This window comes from Cyprinus carpio, chromosome A13 (assembly GCF_018340385.1).
Source record: "Cyprinus carpio isolate SPL01 chromosome A13, ASM1834038v1, whole genome shotgun sequence".
NCBI lineage: Eukaryota > Metazoa > Chordata > Actinopteri > Cypriniformes > Cyprinidae > Cyprinus > Cyprinus carpio.
In genome coordinates, this window is record NC_056584.1 from 6649892 (window position 1) to 6667097 (window position 17206).

The window sequence follows — 17206 nt, forward strand, 5'->3', positions numbered from 1 at the left end:
CGGACTCAGGACCTTGGCGATGCGACATGGCCCAATAAACCTGGTGGCCAGCTTACGAGAAGGCACCCGGAGAGGCAGGTCCTTGGTGGAAAGCCATACCTTCTGACCACAAACATACTGGGGAGCCGGAGTCCGGTGACGGTCAGCCGTCATTTTGGTCCATCTGGAGGCCCAACGGACAAAGGCCAAGGCAGACGGGACAGTGGCTTCGGGTTCCTGTGCAGGGAAAAGAGGCAGTTGATAACCTACAGAACATTGAAAAGGAGACATACCCGTAGACACCAACGGGAGGGAATTGTGGGCATATTCAACCCACGACAACTGCTGACTCCAGGAGCTCGGACTCTGTGATGCCAGACAGCGGAGAGCACGCTCAAGATCCTGGTTGGCTCGCTCAGCCTGCCCGTTGGTCTGAGGGTGGAAACCTGAAGACAGACTCGTAGAGGCCCCGATCTGTCTACAGAACTCTTTCCAAAACCGGGAGACGAATTGTGGTCCTCTGTCGGAGACCACATCAACCGGAAGACCATGGATCCGGAAGACGTGGTCCATGACCACCTGAGCAGTCTCCTTGGCGGAGGGGAGTTTGGGTAAGGGGATAAAATGGGCCGCCTTGGAGAAACGGTCCACCACCGTCAGAATAACGGTGTTACCTCTCGACGGGGGAAGGCCAGTGACAAAATCAAGGGCCAGATGTGACCATGGACGAGAGGGAATGGGTAAAGGCTGTAACAGACCAACAGGAGACTGGTTAGATGTCTTATTCTGAGCACAAACGGAGCAAGCCAACACAAACTGGCTGATATCTTGGACCATGGATGGCCACCAAAATCGCTTACGGATGGCAGCCAGCAATCTCCGAACCCCCGGATGACAGGCTACTCTGGACTCATGACCCCACCGAAGGACCTCAGGACGCAGCGTAGCCGGTACAAACAACCGACCGGCCGGACACCCCCTTGGGACCCCCCCCTCCGCACGGCCTCCCCCACCCGTCGCTCGACATCCCAAGAAAGGGACCCACCTCCTCCTCGGGATCCTCGAACAAACGAGAAAGGGCGTCAGGTTTAACATTCTTGGAGCCTGGCCGATACGAGAGGGAGAAGTTAAACCGCCCCAAAAAAAAGTGCCCAGCGGGCCTGGCGAGCATTCAACCTCTTGGCAGAATGGATATACTCTAAATTCTTGTGATCCGTCCAAACCAAGAAGGGCCACGCTGCTCCCTCCAACCAGTGGCGCCATTCCCCCAAAGCCAGCCTGACTGCCAGCAGCTCCCTGTTACCTATGTCATAATTTCATTCGGCAGGGCTCAGATGGTGAGAAAAGAAGGCACAAGGATGCACCTTCCCATCCCTCCTGGGACAGCTGGGACAGGACCGCGCCTACCCCGACATCAGAGGCATCCACCTCAACAATGAATTGCTATTCCGGATCTGGGAGACAAAGAACAGGAGTAGAGATGAAACGGGACTTGAGAACATCAAAGGCCTCCTGAGCCTGTATATTCCATCTGAACGGTATCTTAGGTGAGGTGAGTGCGGTTAAGGGTGCAGCAACCAGGCTAAAGTTCCTGATGAATCGCCTATAGAAGTTGGCGAACCCCAAGAACCGCTGCAACGCCTTCCGTGAGTCAGGGGTTGGCCACTCGGCCATGGCCCTTACCTTGGCGGGATCAGCCTTGATCCCCTCCGTCGAGATAATATGCCCCAGGAACGAAACGGACTTGGCATGGAACACGCACTTCTCCGCCTTGACGTACAGCTGGTTCTCCAGCAGCCGTTGTAGCACCTGACGGACATGTTGAGTGTGGACCTGCAATGAGGGAGAGAAGATGAGAATATCATCAAGGTACACAAAGACAAATCTGTTCACCATGTCTCTCAACACATCATTCACCAGGGCCTGGAAGACAGCTGGGGCATTAGTGAGCCCAAAGGGTAGGACCCGGTATTCAAAGTGTCCCGTCGGGGTGTTGAATGCTGTCTTCCACTCATCCCCCTCACGTATACGGACCAAATGGTAGGCATTGCGGAGGTCTAGCTTGGTAAAGACCTTGGCTCCCTGTAGCAACTCAAAGGCTGACGACATCAAAGGCAGAGGATACCTGTTTCTTATAGTGATGTCATTGAGGCCCCGGTAGTCAATGCAGGGTCGCAGGGAGCCATCCCTCTTTTTAAGAAAGAAGAACCCAGCCCCAGCAGGTGAGGAAGAGGGACGGATGAGGCCGGCATTTAAGGATTCCTGAATATACTTGTCCATGGCCTCTCTCTCAGGACCGGATAGGGAATACAAACGACCCTTGGGCGGAGAAGTGCCTGGGAGGAGATTGATGGCACAATCATATGGCCGATGAGGAGGCAAAGACGTGGCCCGGGATTTACTGAAGACCTGACAAAGATCACGGTACCCCTCCGGGACCCCGGCAAGATCACCCTCCTCAACCTGAAAAACAGAAGACACAGAGCCAGGAGACAAAGCAGAACCCAAACAAGACGCAAGACATGACTGACTCCAAGAGAACACAGAATTGCCAGACCAATCCACATGAGGGTTGTGCTGCGCCAGCCACGGGTGCCCTAGAACAACAGGAGCACCTGGGGAATCTAGGAGGTACAGCTCAATTACCTCACGGTGATTGCCAGAGACAGTTAAACTTACGGAAGTAGTGGAATGGGTGATGGAAGAGATGAGGAGACCATTAAGGGAGCGGACAGAAATAGGAGAAGTGGAATGGCCAGAACACCCCACTGTGCCGCAACAGAGGCATCCAGGAAGTTGCCTTCGGCACCAGAGTCAACCAGTGCAGAACAGGAGTGAACGGAGCCCCTATGCCGAATAGAGACCTTTAACAGGGTACGTGAGATGGGGGAGTCGAGATGAGGAGTAGCACCCACCAGGATCCCCCGGACTACTGATGGGCTCTGGCTTTTAAAGGACACCGGATAGCCCGATGGCCTGGCTTGGAGCAGTACAGGCAAAGGCCCCGAATCAACCGATCCTGCTTCTCCTTAGGGGTAAGGTGAAGACGCCCCACTTGCATTGGCTCAGGGTCTGTTGAAGGTGACAAGGAGGTGGGAGCGGCACTGGAAGCGCCCTCCTCCAGCATCCAAGAGGTTCGAGCAGTCCACCGCTGACGTCGACGTTGAAGGCGTCCCTCCACGCGGAGGGCCAGCTCCACTAGGGTGTCGAAACTCTGAGGCAGCTCGTGAGTAACGATCTCATCCTGGATGTCGTCATCCAATCCCTCCCGAAACCTTGCACGCAAAGCCGCCTCGTTCCAGTCACAGGCGGCTGCCAGAGTTCTGAACTGGATAGAATAATCGGTAACTGAACGTCTGCCCTGGCTCAATCTTGCCAACTGGGCGGCTGCCTCATCGCCCTGAGCAGAGCGGTCAAACAGTTTGATCACCTCCGCTCTGAAGTCCTGGAAAGTGGCACAGAATGGAGCACGGGCGTCCCACACAGCCGTAGCCCAGTCCCGGGCCTTACCCTTCAGGAGGGTGATTACAAATGCAACTTGGGACTCCTCTGTAACATAGCGGCGAGGCTGAAGTGCGAAGACCAGAGAGCATTGGGATAGAAAGGCTCGGCAGGAGTTGGGATCCCCATCATGTGGCGGCGGACTATTGGCATGGGGTTCTGGCTCAGCATGAGACTGGGAATGGCCAAAGGTAGCAGCTGATCTGCTGGCAAAGGCTTCGAGCTGGAGTTCCTGTATCTGGACCTTGAGGTCTGTTACTTGGGCTGTGAGGCACTCGACCTCCCTTGAAGTGGAAGTCAATTGGCTGGAATGCTGTCCCAGAAGAATGCCTTGTTGGCTGACTGCAACTCTGACTTGGTCTGCACCTGCTGAATCCATCACTGGTCAGACCGTTCTGTCAGGAAAATACAGGATTCAATTGCAGGTAACAAAAAGTTTATTACGCCCTCACTGGGCAAACAGGGAAAACCAAAATGAAGGATCACTCCAAGAGCACCGGCCAAAAAGAAACCTCTCAGCTAGTAAACTAGTAAAGTCTAGTAGAAAGAGAGGGAACAGTTCTAGACAGAAACAAAAAATCAAAACACTTGGAGCCTAAGATAACATAACACGGCAGGGCTAGGCAAACAAGACAGGACAGTCACTAGCGAAGCATTACACAACATACAACGGTCTGACAAAAGACGGAGCACGAGAGGAACTCAAATAGGGGAGAGCTAATGAGGAAAGAGTGGCTACAGGTGTGACAGAACACAGAGAATTAAAGATAACGAGTGGGAGGGGGAAAGACACCACACTGACAGCAGAACACATGAGCTGCCAAAACAAAACCCCATGTGCTCAGAGACAAGGCACAAGACACAATGACAAATACACCGCAACTCAGACCTAAGTCATGACAGTTTCTTTGTATTTTTGTCTTTTCAAGTACAAATATTTGGAATCTCTTAATTAAGAAGACAAATTACAATTAAGATCTGCTTTTCTGAAATATTTATAATAATAAATGGTTTTTGCCATGAAACAAGAAAAAAAAAAAATCTGCAAAATGGGGTAAGAAAAGTACACTTAATTCAATAGGAAAACATGTTTATGTTTCTTACCCCTTTGGCAGTTTATCACTTAATTGTGAGAGATTTTTCTGAAAACAAGACTAAATATCTAAGTCATTTTGCTTCTCGTGTAAATGTTTCTTGATTTAAGAATGTTTAAATATTTGTACATAAAAACAAGATAAATGTACTAAGAAAGAAATTCATGTTTTGCAGTGATATGACCAATACCAATCGCACAAAACTCAAAGAGCCAGCCGGACACAAATAAATCTCTCTGTTTCCCGTTGGTAATTGTGGTGGTGTTCATGTGCTCATCTTGTAAATACAGTCATTCTGAAGTGACTAGACAGCAGCAGAATGCTGGCAGTGAATGGGTTTCCTCAAATCTCCCTGGTATTAAACAGTTGTTCAGTCAGGGTGGAGAGAGAGGGGGATTTTGTGTGTGCATGTAAGGACAAATGAGAGGAGATTTAGAAGATTAGAGTTTATATAACTGGTGAGCAGAGGGGCTGCTCACAGGCCTGATGGACAAAACAGCCATCTCAGCACCTCAAACACCTCACTCCACCCCTGTTTTGCTATTTTGTCCCAGTTCTCTTTTTCTTTCTTTGCTATCTCTCCTGCTCTTCTCTATGCTCCATTGGCAGTCCATAGCAGACCAACTTGTTGACTGATGAGAGCTTTAAGCAAGTGAGGGCCATCTTCTCCAGAGACATTTAACTCTTTCCTCTCTCATTGGCCATATCAGCTGTCTTTGCCATCTTTAGATTGTATATTTAATTTAAAAGAGTATTGTACTGCTTTAGGAAAAATCCTGCTTCATAAAAAGTTTGAAAAATACTGTTTTATTCCATCATTTCTTTGTAGACCATGAAGGTCAAATTTTTCATTAACAAAAAACCATTCAGTGCTATTTTGTGACATTCAGTATTGAACTTAGAAAATAGAAAAAAAAAATATTCACAATACAATACAAAACAACCCTTATTTATAGAGCACATTTAAAAACAACAGAAGTTGACCCAGAGTTTTCAACAGATCAAGAAAACAATAAATTTAAAGTTTTCAACTTGTTAATTTGTAGATAATTTTATGTTTTGAATTTGATCATAAAATGATTTATTATAATGTTGCACAACATTTCTCTTACAAATAAATGCTGCTCTTTACATCTTTTTATGTATAATTTATTATTTATTGATGATAATAAGAAATGTTTCTTGTGACACTAAAGACTGGAGTAAAAATAAAAAAAAATAGAGTAGAAAAATAGAAAAACAATTATTTTAAACTTTAATAATATTTCACATTATTACAGTTTTTATTGTATTTGATCAAATAAATAATGTATTTTGACAATATATCAGCTTTCTGCTCTCCTGATATTGGTTTCAGCATCAGCCACTCACATTGGTCAAACACTAATATTTAATATTTCATGTCATTTTGTCACACTGCATTTAAACAGGCATTTATGCTCTCTAGTCTAGTCCAGTGTGCAGTATATTGACTGGACACTTCCCTGCGGTGCTTGGTGTTGTAGGTGTTCATGTAAAGCAGGGTCCTCTGGCAGCACTTTGAGTTTGCATGGATACAGACGGGGCTTTCCTGTGAAATTTACTCCTGCCCAACACACATTAAAAGCCCAGCATGCCTCTGGCCCACTACATCACCTTCTCTTATTCTCCTGCATCTTACAGGAACATTCAAAACAAGCAAGAGCTCCATAAAGCATTAATTAGTGCAATAAAGAGTCTAATAGTTGCACTTATGTACTGGCTTCTAGCTCCACTTAGTTGCCACGCGGCTGGCAACTAAGTGCCAGACACATGAGCTCTCCTCGATCCCACCACGCTCACTCATCAGAAAGACCTCATCGAGGGCAGCTTGCCCAGTGATCTTCATTCAAAGGCCAAAGAAAAAATAGTGAATCATGTCAGTAAAGCCCATCCAGCCATATCCCTGAAGAGCAAGAGAGGGAAAATTCAGAGACTCAGAGATTCCGACATTTATAGCCTAGTAGTCAAGACGTTTGTAGTACACAGTTAACTCAGGTCTTTTAAAAGCTGTACTCCTTTTATCAGGCCCATCATCACAGTGCTGTGAATGAGGCCTTAGGTTTACGTTACAACCCTCTCGAAGAGCATAAAAACCAAGAAAAACTCTACAAACCATTTGAGACGCTTTCCAGAACCATCTACAAACCTCAAGCGATGCAGCAGTGCCATACTGACAGTTCGCCAATTGAGATATCCTGTCCACAAAGTGGACTACCCTGATCGTTTTTCACAAAAGCGTAAGAATACATGACCACATGAGGCATGCGGTCCGTGACAATGTATCCATCGCCATTCCACTTCCAAACTGCACACTGTAAAAGAGCCGCATATGGATTGCGAAAACGCAGACTGGCTGTATTTCAGCGAGGTTGACCGGCGGTTGGCGTGTAATCAAAGCCGTCCTTCAATGGTCTTTAACGATCATATTAACAGTGCATTAGCATGAAAAAGAGGAACGTCACACAAAGTGCTGTCAGCAACTTAGTTTGAAGATAGTAGATGAGTGTGTGATGCAGGTTTGCTTGCTGGGTCTTGTCACGATGTGCTAGCAAAGGGCTGCTTTCAGATACTTTAACGACAAGTAAAAATCCATTAAACACAATAATACAGACCATGCTGACCACTCGTAAAAGTCAAGTCACTTTGATTTCTGTAGCACTTATACAGCGCAGACTGTCAAAGCAGTTTCACAGTGAGAATCAATTATGAAAAATCAATTATGGAAACAATTCAGATTCTGCTGTAAAAGACAATAGTGTCTATGGTTAGTGACTTTTTAGTCTGCCTTTCAGCAAATCAGTTAAGCGCCAATGGCATATCCTGTTATGAATATTTGTTTTGCTGTATAAAGTAACCCTTCCACACACACTTTTCATATTGTTCCTACTCGCCAGTTTTCAACAAATCGAGCTGCTCGCAGCTGTTGAATTCATACGGGCTGCAACATATATTCTTTCGCTCATCTGAGTGAGAACAGCTGCCCCTTTTCAGTAATGTAATGTCATACGTTCAGTATTACAAACACGATGTTGTGTTAATGTGAATCACATCTTGTAATGTTGACTTGATACAACATGACCGAGATGAGAAACAGACAGCTGCGCTTTGTATGATAAAAAAACACACACATAGCTCTGTGAGGAGAATGTTGGCAGCATTACAGCGGTCTGTTCCTCACACATCTCTTCTCATTAGTTACTCTTGACGTGCACTGACCTCATGACTCTTCTGTCCACATTAGTTTAATATCATACTGTTTTATAACCAGACGTGACATTATAATGAACAATCCATTATGTGAAATCTCACTTGTTAACAAATTCTGCTATATAGTATAGCATATATCTAATATGTTCCTGTTGGTTATGATTGTGACACATGTAATTTTATGTGTAGTGTGGACACATTACTTTAAATATGGAGGTATTAAAAAAAATGTCCTAAAAAATCTCATTGACGTTACTGTAATGCAATAATGATATTAATACACTAAGATGATTATGTAGCGTTTTTCATTTTAATAGCAGTATTTAATGTTGTTTAACATATGTATCTATTCTTCAAACTCTGATCATCCTGAGAGTCACGGAGAAGCTGGAGCTTACGTAATATTATATTTAATAATTATTAATTGAATTATAATAATTGTTTTAATAATAATCACACTATTAATATTATTATGATAATACATTTTAACATTATATTATTTAAATAAAAGAATTTATATATCACGGTTCTATTTGTTTTGCTCTCTTTGCTTTGTCTTATTGCATTTATGCTGATTACGCTGGATTACAGTAAAAAAAAAAAAAAAGTGTATTACAGTAAAGATAATCTAATTGGAAGCACAAAAAAAATCAATAAATAACTGTCCGGATACATTGCGGTAATGAAAACAAGATTTTACTGAATTATAGTAATGAGAATTGGGTGAAAATGTGTTTAATTGTGTGTTTTTTTTTTTTTTGTTATATGTTTTTTGAGTTTGGATTTGTTTTTTTTTTTTTTTGGTGTGTTGTGTTGTTTATTGTTTTAAAGTTTAGTGATTAGTGACAGATTGAGAGAGAAGGGGCTGATGAATGTGTGGGTGGGACAGATAGGAGGGACACTGTTTACTTTTCTTTTGGTCGTCACTCGTCACTCCTTTCTCTCTTTTTATCTGCTTCCCTCTAACTGCCATGACGGAGGCATTTATTGTGGTCAGTGTCATGTTGAGTGGTGTTTAAAGTGTTTGTGTGTGTGTGAGAGAGAGAGTTGCTGAGTAAGCAAAAGATAAAGGCAGAATCAGAAGACATGTCAAACTCTGACTAGCAAGAACAAGACAGCCCCCTGTGTAAACACAATGAAGAGGCTTGTTTCACTGTGTGTTAACCTCCTACACACACACACACACACACGCTATGCTTTTCTTGGACTGTTGTTATGCATTTGATTTATTGAGCAGTGTGTGTCAGTGCTGTCATGAGGCCGTCAGTTTGGCCAGAAATCACTGAACATGCAAGATTTACTTAAAAGTGACATTAAGAACAGTAGCAATACAATTTTAAATAAAATAAAATAAAATACATTGGTAGTATTTTCTCCATTCTTCATTAGAATAACATCTTTTCCTGGATCTCATTCCTCTTTCTCTCTTTTGACAGAGTATAAACGTGTGTCAGAGGCCTGGATAGCAGGAGAAAACTACCGCTGCTGGCCGTCCTATCAGCACGACGGATGCCTGCTGTCAGTCTTCAGCGTCGATGAAGCTATTGAGGTGTGTGAGAGCCATGCCCAATGCCGGGCCTTCATCATGACCAATCAGAGCACATGGACAGGTAATGTTGCACAGTGTTACTCTGTTTCATTGCGTGTAGGACAGCTCAGTACATTATACTAGACTAACTAGACATGATGAAATTTAAGTAATTTTTCTGATTTCAATGACCTTTACATTTGTTCATTTAGCAGTTAGAAATAAGGAATGCAGCACAGCTATTCATCCTAAAGAGGCTATAATGCGATAGTGAATAACAATACAGTTTCAAAAGTTTCAAACCTTGGGTGCATCTGAAATCACATAATCTCTGAGTATGTACTTCTTTTGAATAAGTAATTACTTTCTTATTCAAAGTTCATGTTCTATAACCTGACCCTATTTACCAGCACTATAGACTGTAAAAAAATAAAAAAATGAAAATGGACAATGCGTCTCCACCAGCTTCCACCATTGAAAAGTGAAGCCAAACTATCCTAGGTATGGCTGCTGTCATCTTGTACCGATGATGTCATTTGGAGCCCGAGTCTGCACAGAAGTGATTCATTTGGAGCCCGAGTCTGCACAGTAGTGATTCATTTGGAGCCAGAGTCTGCACAGTAGTGATTCATTTGGAGCCAGAGTCTGCACAGTAGTGATTCATTTGGAGCCTGAGTTTGCGCAGAAGTGATTCATTTGGAGCCTGAGTTTGTGCAGAAGTGATTCATTTGGAGCCCGAGTCTGCACAGAAGTGATTCATTTGGAGCCTGAGTTTGCGCAGAAGTGATTCATTTGGAGCCTGAGTTTGTGCAGAAGTGATTTATTCAGAATCAAAGTTTGAGCAGAAGTGATTCATTTGGAGCCTGAGTCTGAGCAGAAGTGATTAATTTGGAGCCTGAGTCTGCACAAAAATGATTAATTTGGAGCCTGAGTTTGCACAGAAATTATTCATTTGGAGCCTGCATCTGCACATAAATTATTCATTTGGAGCCTGAGTTTGCGCAGAAATTATTCATTTGGAGCCTGAGTCTGTGCAGAAGTGATTCATTTGGAGCCTGAGTTTGCACAGAAGTGATTCACTTAAAGTCCAATCTGCGCAGTAACAGTTTAGTTTGGCTAACGTCCCATTCGTTTACATGGAGAGGGTGGGGTTTATGAACTATACTGCAGCCAGCCACAAGATGGTGATCAAAATGTTTTGGCTTCACTTTTCAGGACGTGTGAGGCACACTTGGTTAGCGCACACTACTAGTCTTCTGGAGAACAGTTAATCAGTGGTGCATTTCCCAAATGCATTGTTACCCAGTTATGGCCGCAAGTTTCATTGAACTCTGTTGTTAATGACGGAACTTGTGACCATAGTTGCTTTTGGGAAATGAACTCCTGCACAGTTATAATGGACGGTTAATCCAGAGAAAAACTCTGAAGTACTCAGTAATACATCAAAGTAAAGTCGGTCGCATATTTTGGGTTATGTAGGACTTTAACGTTTAATATGCTTCCATGTGTGGACTTGCTAACATCAAACTATAAAATGCAATTGTGAATTGAGTTAGCACTATTTATATATTGCACAGAGTTGCAGACCGTTTCACTTGTGAGGATCCATTTCAGTTAGGATGCCTTAGTGACAGCTGTCTATGTAGACAATAGACAGCAAGGCAGCTCACTAGATTTTGGAACAGAGCCATTATAGTGTGTTGTAGTGTGAATGTAAATGTGTGCATAGATTTGTGTGAATGTACATCTTTTGATAAATCACAAATGTCGTCCTGATGAATGCTTTAACTGCCATGACTGTTCTTTCCTCGCACCCCGTTCTCATTCCTCTCTCTTCTCTCATCACCACACACAACATCTGGACATATACTAATGGTTCTCATTGGTTCTTCACAAACCCCAATATGGATCAGAGATCTGTTCTTACAGTCCAGTGGAATATTTTATGCCTTCGAGGTTGCTTTTTCATAGCTTGGGAGATTTCTAACAAGATGTTTCTACTAAAGCCTCTTAGAAGGAGACAAATGGGACAGTGGTTGACATATAGAAGGAGTATAGAGCTTCTGTTTGATGTGTTTCTGTTTGAAACTTCTGTTTGAAGTTTGATGTGCATATTATTTCTCAGAACATTTCTCTTGAAAGAACTACATGAGTTCACATTGAAATCACTGGCTGTTGATTAAAGACTTTGTCCTGGAATCTGAAGAGTGATCATATCTGAGTATGACACATTTTTCAGAAAATTCACCAAACATCAGTAAATGTGACTGTACCACAGCACTCTTTTTTGCATTTCTCTTTCTCCCATTTCCTTGTTTCTCACATCCTGCGCATCCTGTCTTCCAACTGCTGTTTTGTAGCAGGAAATGGCCATTCTTTCTCACAGCTTGTTTCACTCTGCTTGCTCTCTGCAGGTCATCAGCTCGTGCTCTTCAAAACCGGTGCAGCCAGCATGACCACGGCTCCAGGTAAACTCTCGTACATACGACTGGGGGCAGCTGAGAGCTGAGATGAGAGAGCGCCGTACAGAGCGGTCAGTCATCATCAGGATCTTCTAATCGTCTCCCTCTGAAGACACTCATGTGCTGTAGATTCCTGAGGACATGTTGCTCAGGATTTTGGGAGGACGGTCAAAAGAGAAAGCACCTTTCAGGAAATTCGAGACTCGCTCAGGTGGAGGTCAGCTGTCAACTATGTGCAATACTGCCTCTCTGAACCTGGGATTGGACAGTGAACATGTTTGTGTACCTGGCAGATATGCAGAGAGGCTGTTTGTGCTTGTCACAGCAACGTGTGTGCGTGTGTTTAATGAGATCTCCGGTCAATATCTCTTTTATTCTTTCTTTCTCTCAGCCTGTCATTGATTCTCTTTTCTGTCTCTGCCCACACAGAATACTCTTTTATTTGCTCTGATATTCAGCACTTTTTTCTCCATGTGAAACAGGGTCTATTTGTTGAGCTTTTAAAAGCATTTGCTTTGATTTTTGAAATATTTTTGAATATTTGCTAATGTAAAACAAGTTCTTTGGGCAATTGATTCTAAATATTCACTTAGACCAGTCTAAACAAGTAATTTATTGGTTTAAAGAATGAAAACACCTTTTTTTAAATTATGAAATTATTTTTAAAGACAATCAGATCAGCAGCAAATCTGAAAATGTACTATATATTAAAAATCTGATTTTTTTTCCCCAACCTTTTCGGTCTTTTCATTAAATCTTTTCATGTTTTGTTTAGATTTTTTGTTTTATTGTTTTCAATGGCAGAATGTAATGACACATTTGAGAGGTTAATTGTGGTACTTCATTGTTAGATGGTGGTTAGTCAGTCAATCCTCTTGTGATGTGATAAAGTTTCCCAAGGAAATGTCATGTCAATCTATTACTTGACAAGTGAAGGAGTTCAAGAGTTTTCTGCTTTCAGCGAAAGCACTGAGATGTACATGTACATGTTTTCTTATGGTTTGTGTTGTATATGAGAGTAATATTTTTATATGGAAATATAATGTCTTAAAACTGTGTATTGGTCATGTTTGCGTGTTTTTAACATTTTCAGGTTTAGAGAGAGTATAAAAAACTGAAATATGACATTTTGGGCTTAGATTTGAGCTTAATAAATATGCATTAAAAACATTTTGTCAGGTATGCAATAGGGCTAAAAAATGATGTTAGTATTTGCATCTCTACACTTCCATTCAAAAGTTTGGGGTCAGTAAGATTTTATTTGTTTTTTAAATAAACTGATTCTTATTCAGCAAGGACATATTTATCAAAAGTTGACAGTAAAGTCATTAATAATGTTATAAAAGATTTCTACTTCAAAGAAATGCTTTTCTTTTGAACTTTCTATTGATTAAATAATTAAGCAGCAAAACCTTTTCCATTTTGATAATAATCTGACATGTTTCTTGAGCATGAAATCAGCATATTAGAATGATTTCTGAAGGATCATGTGACACTGAAGACTGGAGTTATGATGCTGAAAATTCAGCTTTGACATCACAGGAATAAATTACCTTTTTAAAATATATGAAACTAGAAAAAAGTTCTTTTTATTGTAAAAATATATCACAATATTATTTCACAAGTACCAATTCCAAACTTTTGAGAAGTAATGCATATGATTCCACTTTTCAAATTCAATATTTGCTTTTTCTAATTTTCAAAAAGAAAAGTAGTAAACTACTTTCATACTTTAAAAAGACAAAGGCATATGTGAGAAATATGTTTAAAAGGAATGTAAAAAGGCATTTATCTGTCAGACGACTGTTCCTAAGTGTGGTTCTTGACCAGAATAAGCATCAGAGTGGACTAGACTTAAAACTAAATGTCAAAAGCCAGAAAACTGAGCCTCAACACAGCCAGATATATTTTGTGCAAATGTGAGATAAACAGGTGCTTGCTGTTTGTTGATTTGGACAAACATCTGCATAGAGCTTGTGGACTTCTTGTTCCAGTATCCTGTGAGGATCCCAAAACCAAAATCAAATAAACATCCTTCAATTCAACCTGAATCACTTGCTCTGTCCAGCAGAGTGAGAACGTCAGCCAACGGTCCTCAGCAGGTACAGCATCAGGGCCAGTTCACCTCCTGACACACAGCTGTTCTCCATATGCCACCATCCAAATCCTCTTTCCACGGGAGCTCACTTCTACATCATGACTGATAGAGAGAGATGGAACTACAAAGACTTGAAAACCCAGGCCGGATCAGATCTTTAGACAGGGGTGTGTGGGGCTCAACGCTCAAATGTGTGTTAATGTGTATGTGTCAGACTGAGAGATAAGGAGAGAAAGTGAAACACAAAGACTGAGAGAGAGCAAGAGAAGCATCTGTCTTCTATTGGCCTGAGAGATTATGGCTTTTCCTGAGGCATGGCTGCAGGCGAGAGAGACGAGATGAAGAAAGTGTGAGTGGGATTGTGGGTTAGCTGCAGCCCCGTTAAATGAGAGACGGACCCAATGTTAAAAAGTCACCTCAATGCTGTAATGCTTGGTGGTTTTCTGAATGAGGAGAAAACATCCACCTTTCTGCATTTGGGTTGTTAGTTCAACATGTTTGAGTGTTTCCTGGAGGTGAGGGTGACTACAGTAAATGATGACAGTTTTCATTTGTGAACTATCCCTTTAAGTCCACATGTACCATTGCTACTATCATTCATTATATCTTGCCAACTAGAATGAATCATTAGAGTGGAAGAAATGTCTACCAATATAAAGAAGCAATGGAAGAAATTCATTGTGGAGTGAACGCCAGTTAGCATATTAGCAAAACCTTAGGCAGGGTTAGTCATACTGAGTTTAACATGGATATTTCTCTTCTCTCTTCTGTTCAACACTATGTATATATTTGAAGGATGTGGGTAACCAAACATCTGATACATCTGATCTTCCATAGTTTTTTTTTTTTTTTTTTTTCAATACTATGGAAGTCAATGGCTACCATCAAACCCTTTGGATACCAGCTTTCTTCAAGATATCTTCTTTTGTTCTCAACGTAATAAAGAAACTCATTGAAGTTTGGTACAATTGGGAGTAAATGATGACTGAATAAGGTTTTTTTTTTTTTTGGGTGAACTATTCCTTTTTTTTAAAAGTAATATCTTCTCTTATTGTATTTTTCCACTTAATTTGTTATTTTGCAATAACAATCATAATTTATTTTTCATGATCATTTTTCACCCTTTCACCGACCTTCTGAATTAAACAGGCTGTTTTGCTATTTATTTATTTTTTCTGCTGTTTTGCCATTACGACCTTTACGTAAATGCCTTCTTTGTGTATCCAAGAAATAAAAGCCCTTATGAGGCATGGGTAAAAGAATATGAGAACCATACTTTTCAGCAGGGACGGATTGGGAGTAAAAAACAGCCCTGGATTTTTTCCCAAACAGGCCAACCAAAACTACAAACAGTCGCTACTACATCACAATATTAAAGCAATCCCTAATGCATTTATGGCAAAAAACATCACAAAACCCTTGGTGACCCTGCTGAAAAAAACAATAGAAACCTTCACAGAAATTTGAATGATTTCCACTTCAAATACCATTACAAACATTACAAACCATCAACTTGTTACCATTAAAACCATTAAATAATGCTTTCCTAAAGTGTGTTTTAGGATATATTACATTAGGATTTAGTGCTTTTAACAAAACCCACCAACAGAAGGCAACCAATTACCAGTAGGGACCAATAGGCACAATTACAGTTTTCATTAAAACCAATACAATTTTCATTATAACCAGTAAAACCATTATAAATTATGTGATGGTTTCTAATTATTATTATTATTATTATTATTATTATTATTATTATTAGTTTTGTTTTGTTTTTTTCAGCAGGGGATTTAAATAAATGTATTAAAATGTGTTAAAATACTTGAAATCTACATCAAAAGAGCAAAATGCAAAATGTATAATATGAAAATGATAAACATAAACCTAGAATCTAGAAAGCTGAAAGAGAATTCTTCAGTTTGAGTAGTCATATGTCTGTGTGTGTGTGTGTATAATCATATTATAGGCTACTTCGTTTACTGTATTTTCTAACTCAGTATCTCTCTGTAACCCGAATCGCTGCTGACAGTAGTTAACGTTCGGACAAGAGGTGTCCTAGGATTTTACTATAGTGCTATAGGCTACATGCTCTATATAGTGAGATTGGCGGGCTAAGGTAACCTGATGTAACTTCAATTAATCTGACACTTTTTCTTTGATGATGACCAGCCAGACCGATGGTCAGATGGACGGCCATTCTGGACTTTTCCAGAACGTGCAGATGGCCAGTCCGCTCCTGCTTTTCATGTGTTTTTCTTTTTAATGGTGCATTCAGTAGTTACTGTTAGCATTACTGTTCTTTATGTACTTTAAAAGAACTGAACTCTAAGTTGTTGTTTTTTTTCTTCCTTGAAATATAAGTTTTAAGATCATACTAATGGTACACTGACTTCTAATAAGGTAAATGCCGTTTCTTTGCGTTTCTTTGTGTTTGCCATACCAATGTTTATGATGATTTTTAGTCTTGTCTGTCTTGCGGTCAATTAGACCATGTATGAGACAAATAATAATGCAAGTTACAAATTACTGCAGATATACAGCTGTGAAATATCATGTCCAGTGACCTTCGCTAATAACGCCAAAAATCTGGACAAAAATATTTAAAACCTGGAAACTTTGAATGTTCAGTGTCATTGCTTTTTTCATGTTTGTTCATGTAATGCAGGTGTAAGCCCTCTGGTTCTTCTTGACCCACTCTGAGTAGGATTCAAACCGGCGTGGTAATGTGAAGAGGATTTTTATTGAACAAATTATTTTGTTAAATCTTATGATTTAACAAAATAATTTAACAAATTCACATCTTTGATGCTGGTTAACTTACATGTAGGAAAACAAATAAAATATTTCAAATTTTATTGTTTAATCGTTTATTTTTTTCCCACAACATTTATTTATTTTTACATTTTTTTGGTTTTATTGTTTTGTTTTATTTGATTTAAGTTTAAATTTTTATGATTTAATTAATTTGCTTTTGGTAAACTCCTGGTGTAATGTAATATTTAATGTATTTCATGTACCTAAAATAAGTAATCCAATATATTATGTTACTAACTACAATTTTCATCATCTAATTTGCAATCAGTAACTGACTACAAATTTCAAGTAATCCATCCAGCACTCTACATCCAGTGTTATTTTAATATCATTGATATACTACTTTAGTTTTTGTTAATATTTTGATTTAATTTTTTTTTATACATTTTCTAATTTCATTTTAATTTTAGTCAATGTATTAATTGTTTTTGTTTGTTTGTTTATTTTTTGTAATTTCTACTGTCATGTGTTTTTTATGTAGTTTTATTAAGTTTTAGTATAT

General features: G+C 40.5%; 1 protein-coding gene across 1 annotated transcript in view; it reads left to right on the forward strand.

Annotated features, from left to right (window-relative positions):
- The window catches only part of LOC109057755 (extracellular tyrosine-protein kinase PKDCC-like), a 33682-nt gene extending 20834 nt beyond the window's left edge, over positions 1-12848 (forward strand). The window contains exons 6-7 of the mRNA XM_042768492.1: positions 9239-9412; positions 11745-12848. Coding sequence (XP_042624426.1) covers positions 9239-9412; positions 11745-11839 — 269 coding nt within the window. The 3' untranslated portion in view covers positions 11840-12848. The remainder of the gene's footprint in view (positions 1-9238; positions 9413-11744) is intronic.
- The last annotated feature ends 4358 nt before the right edge of the window (positions 12849-17206 follow it).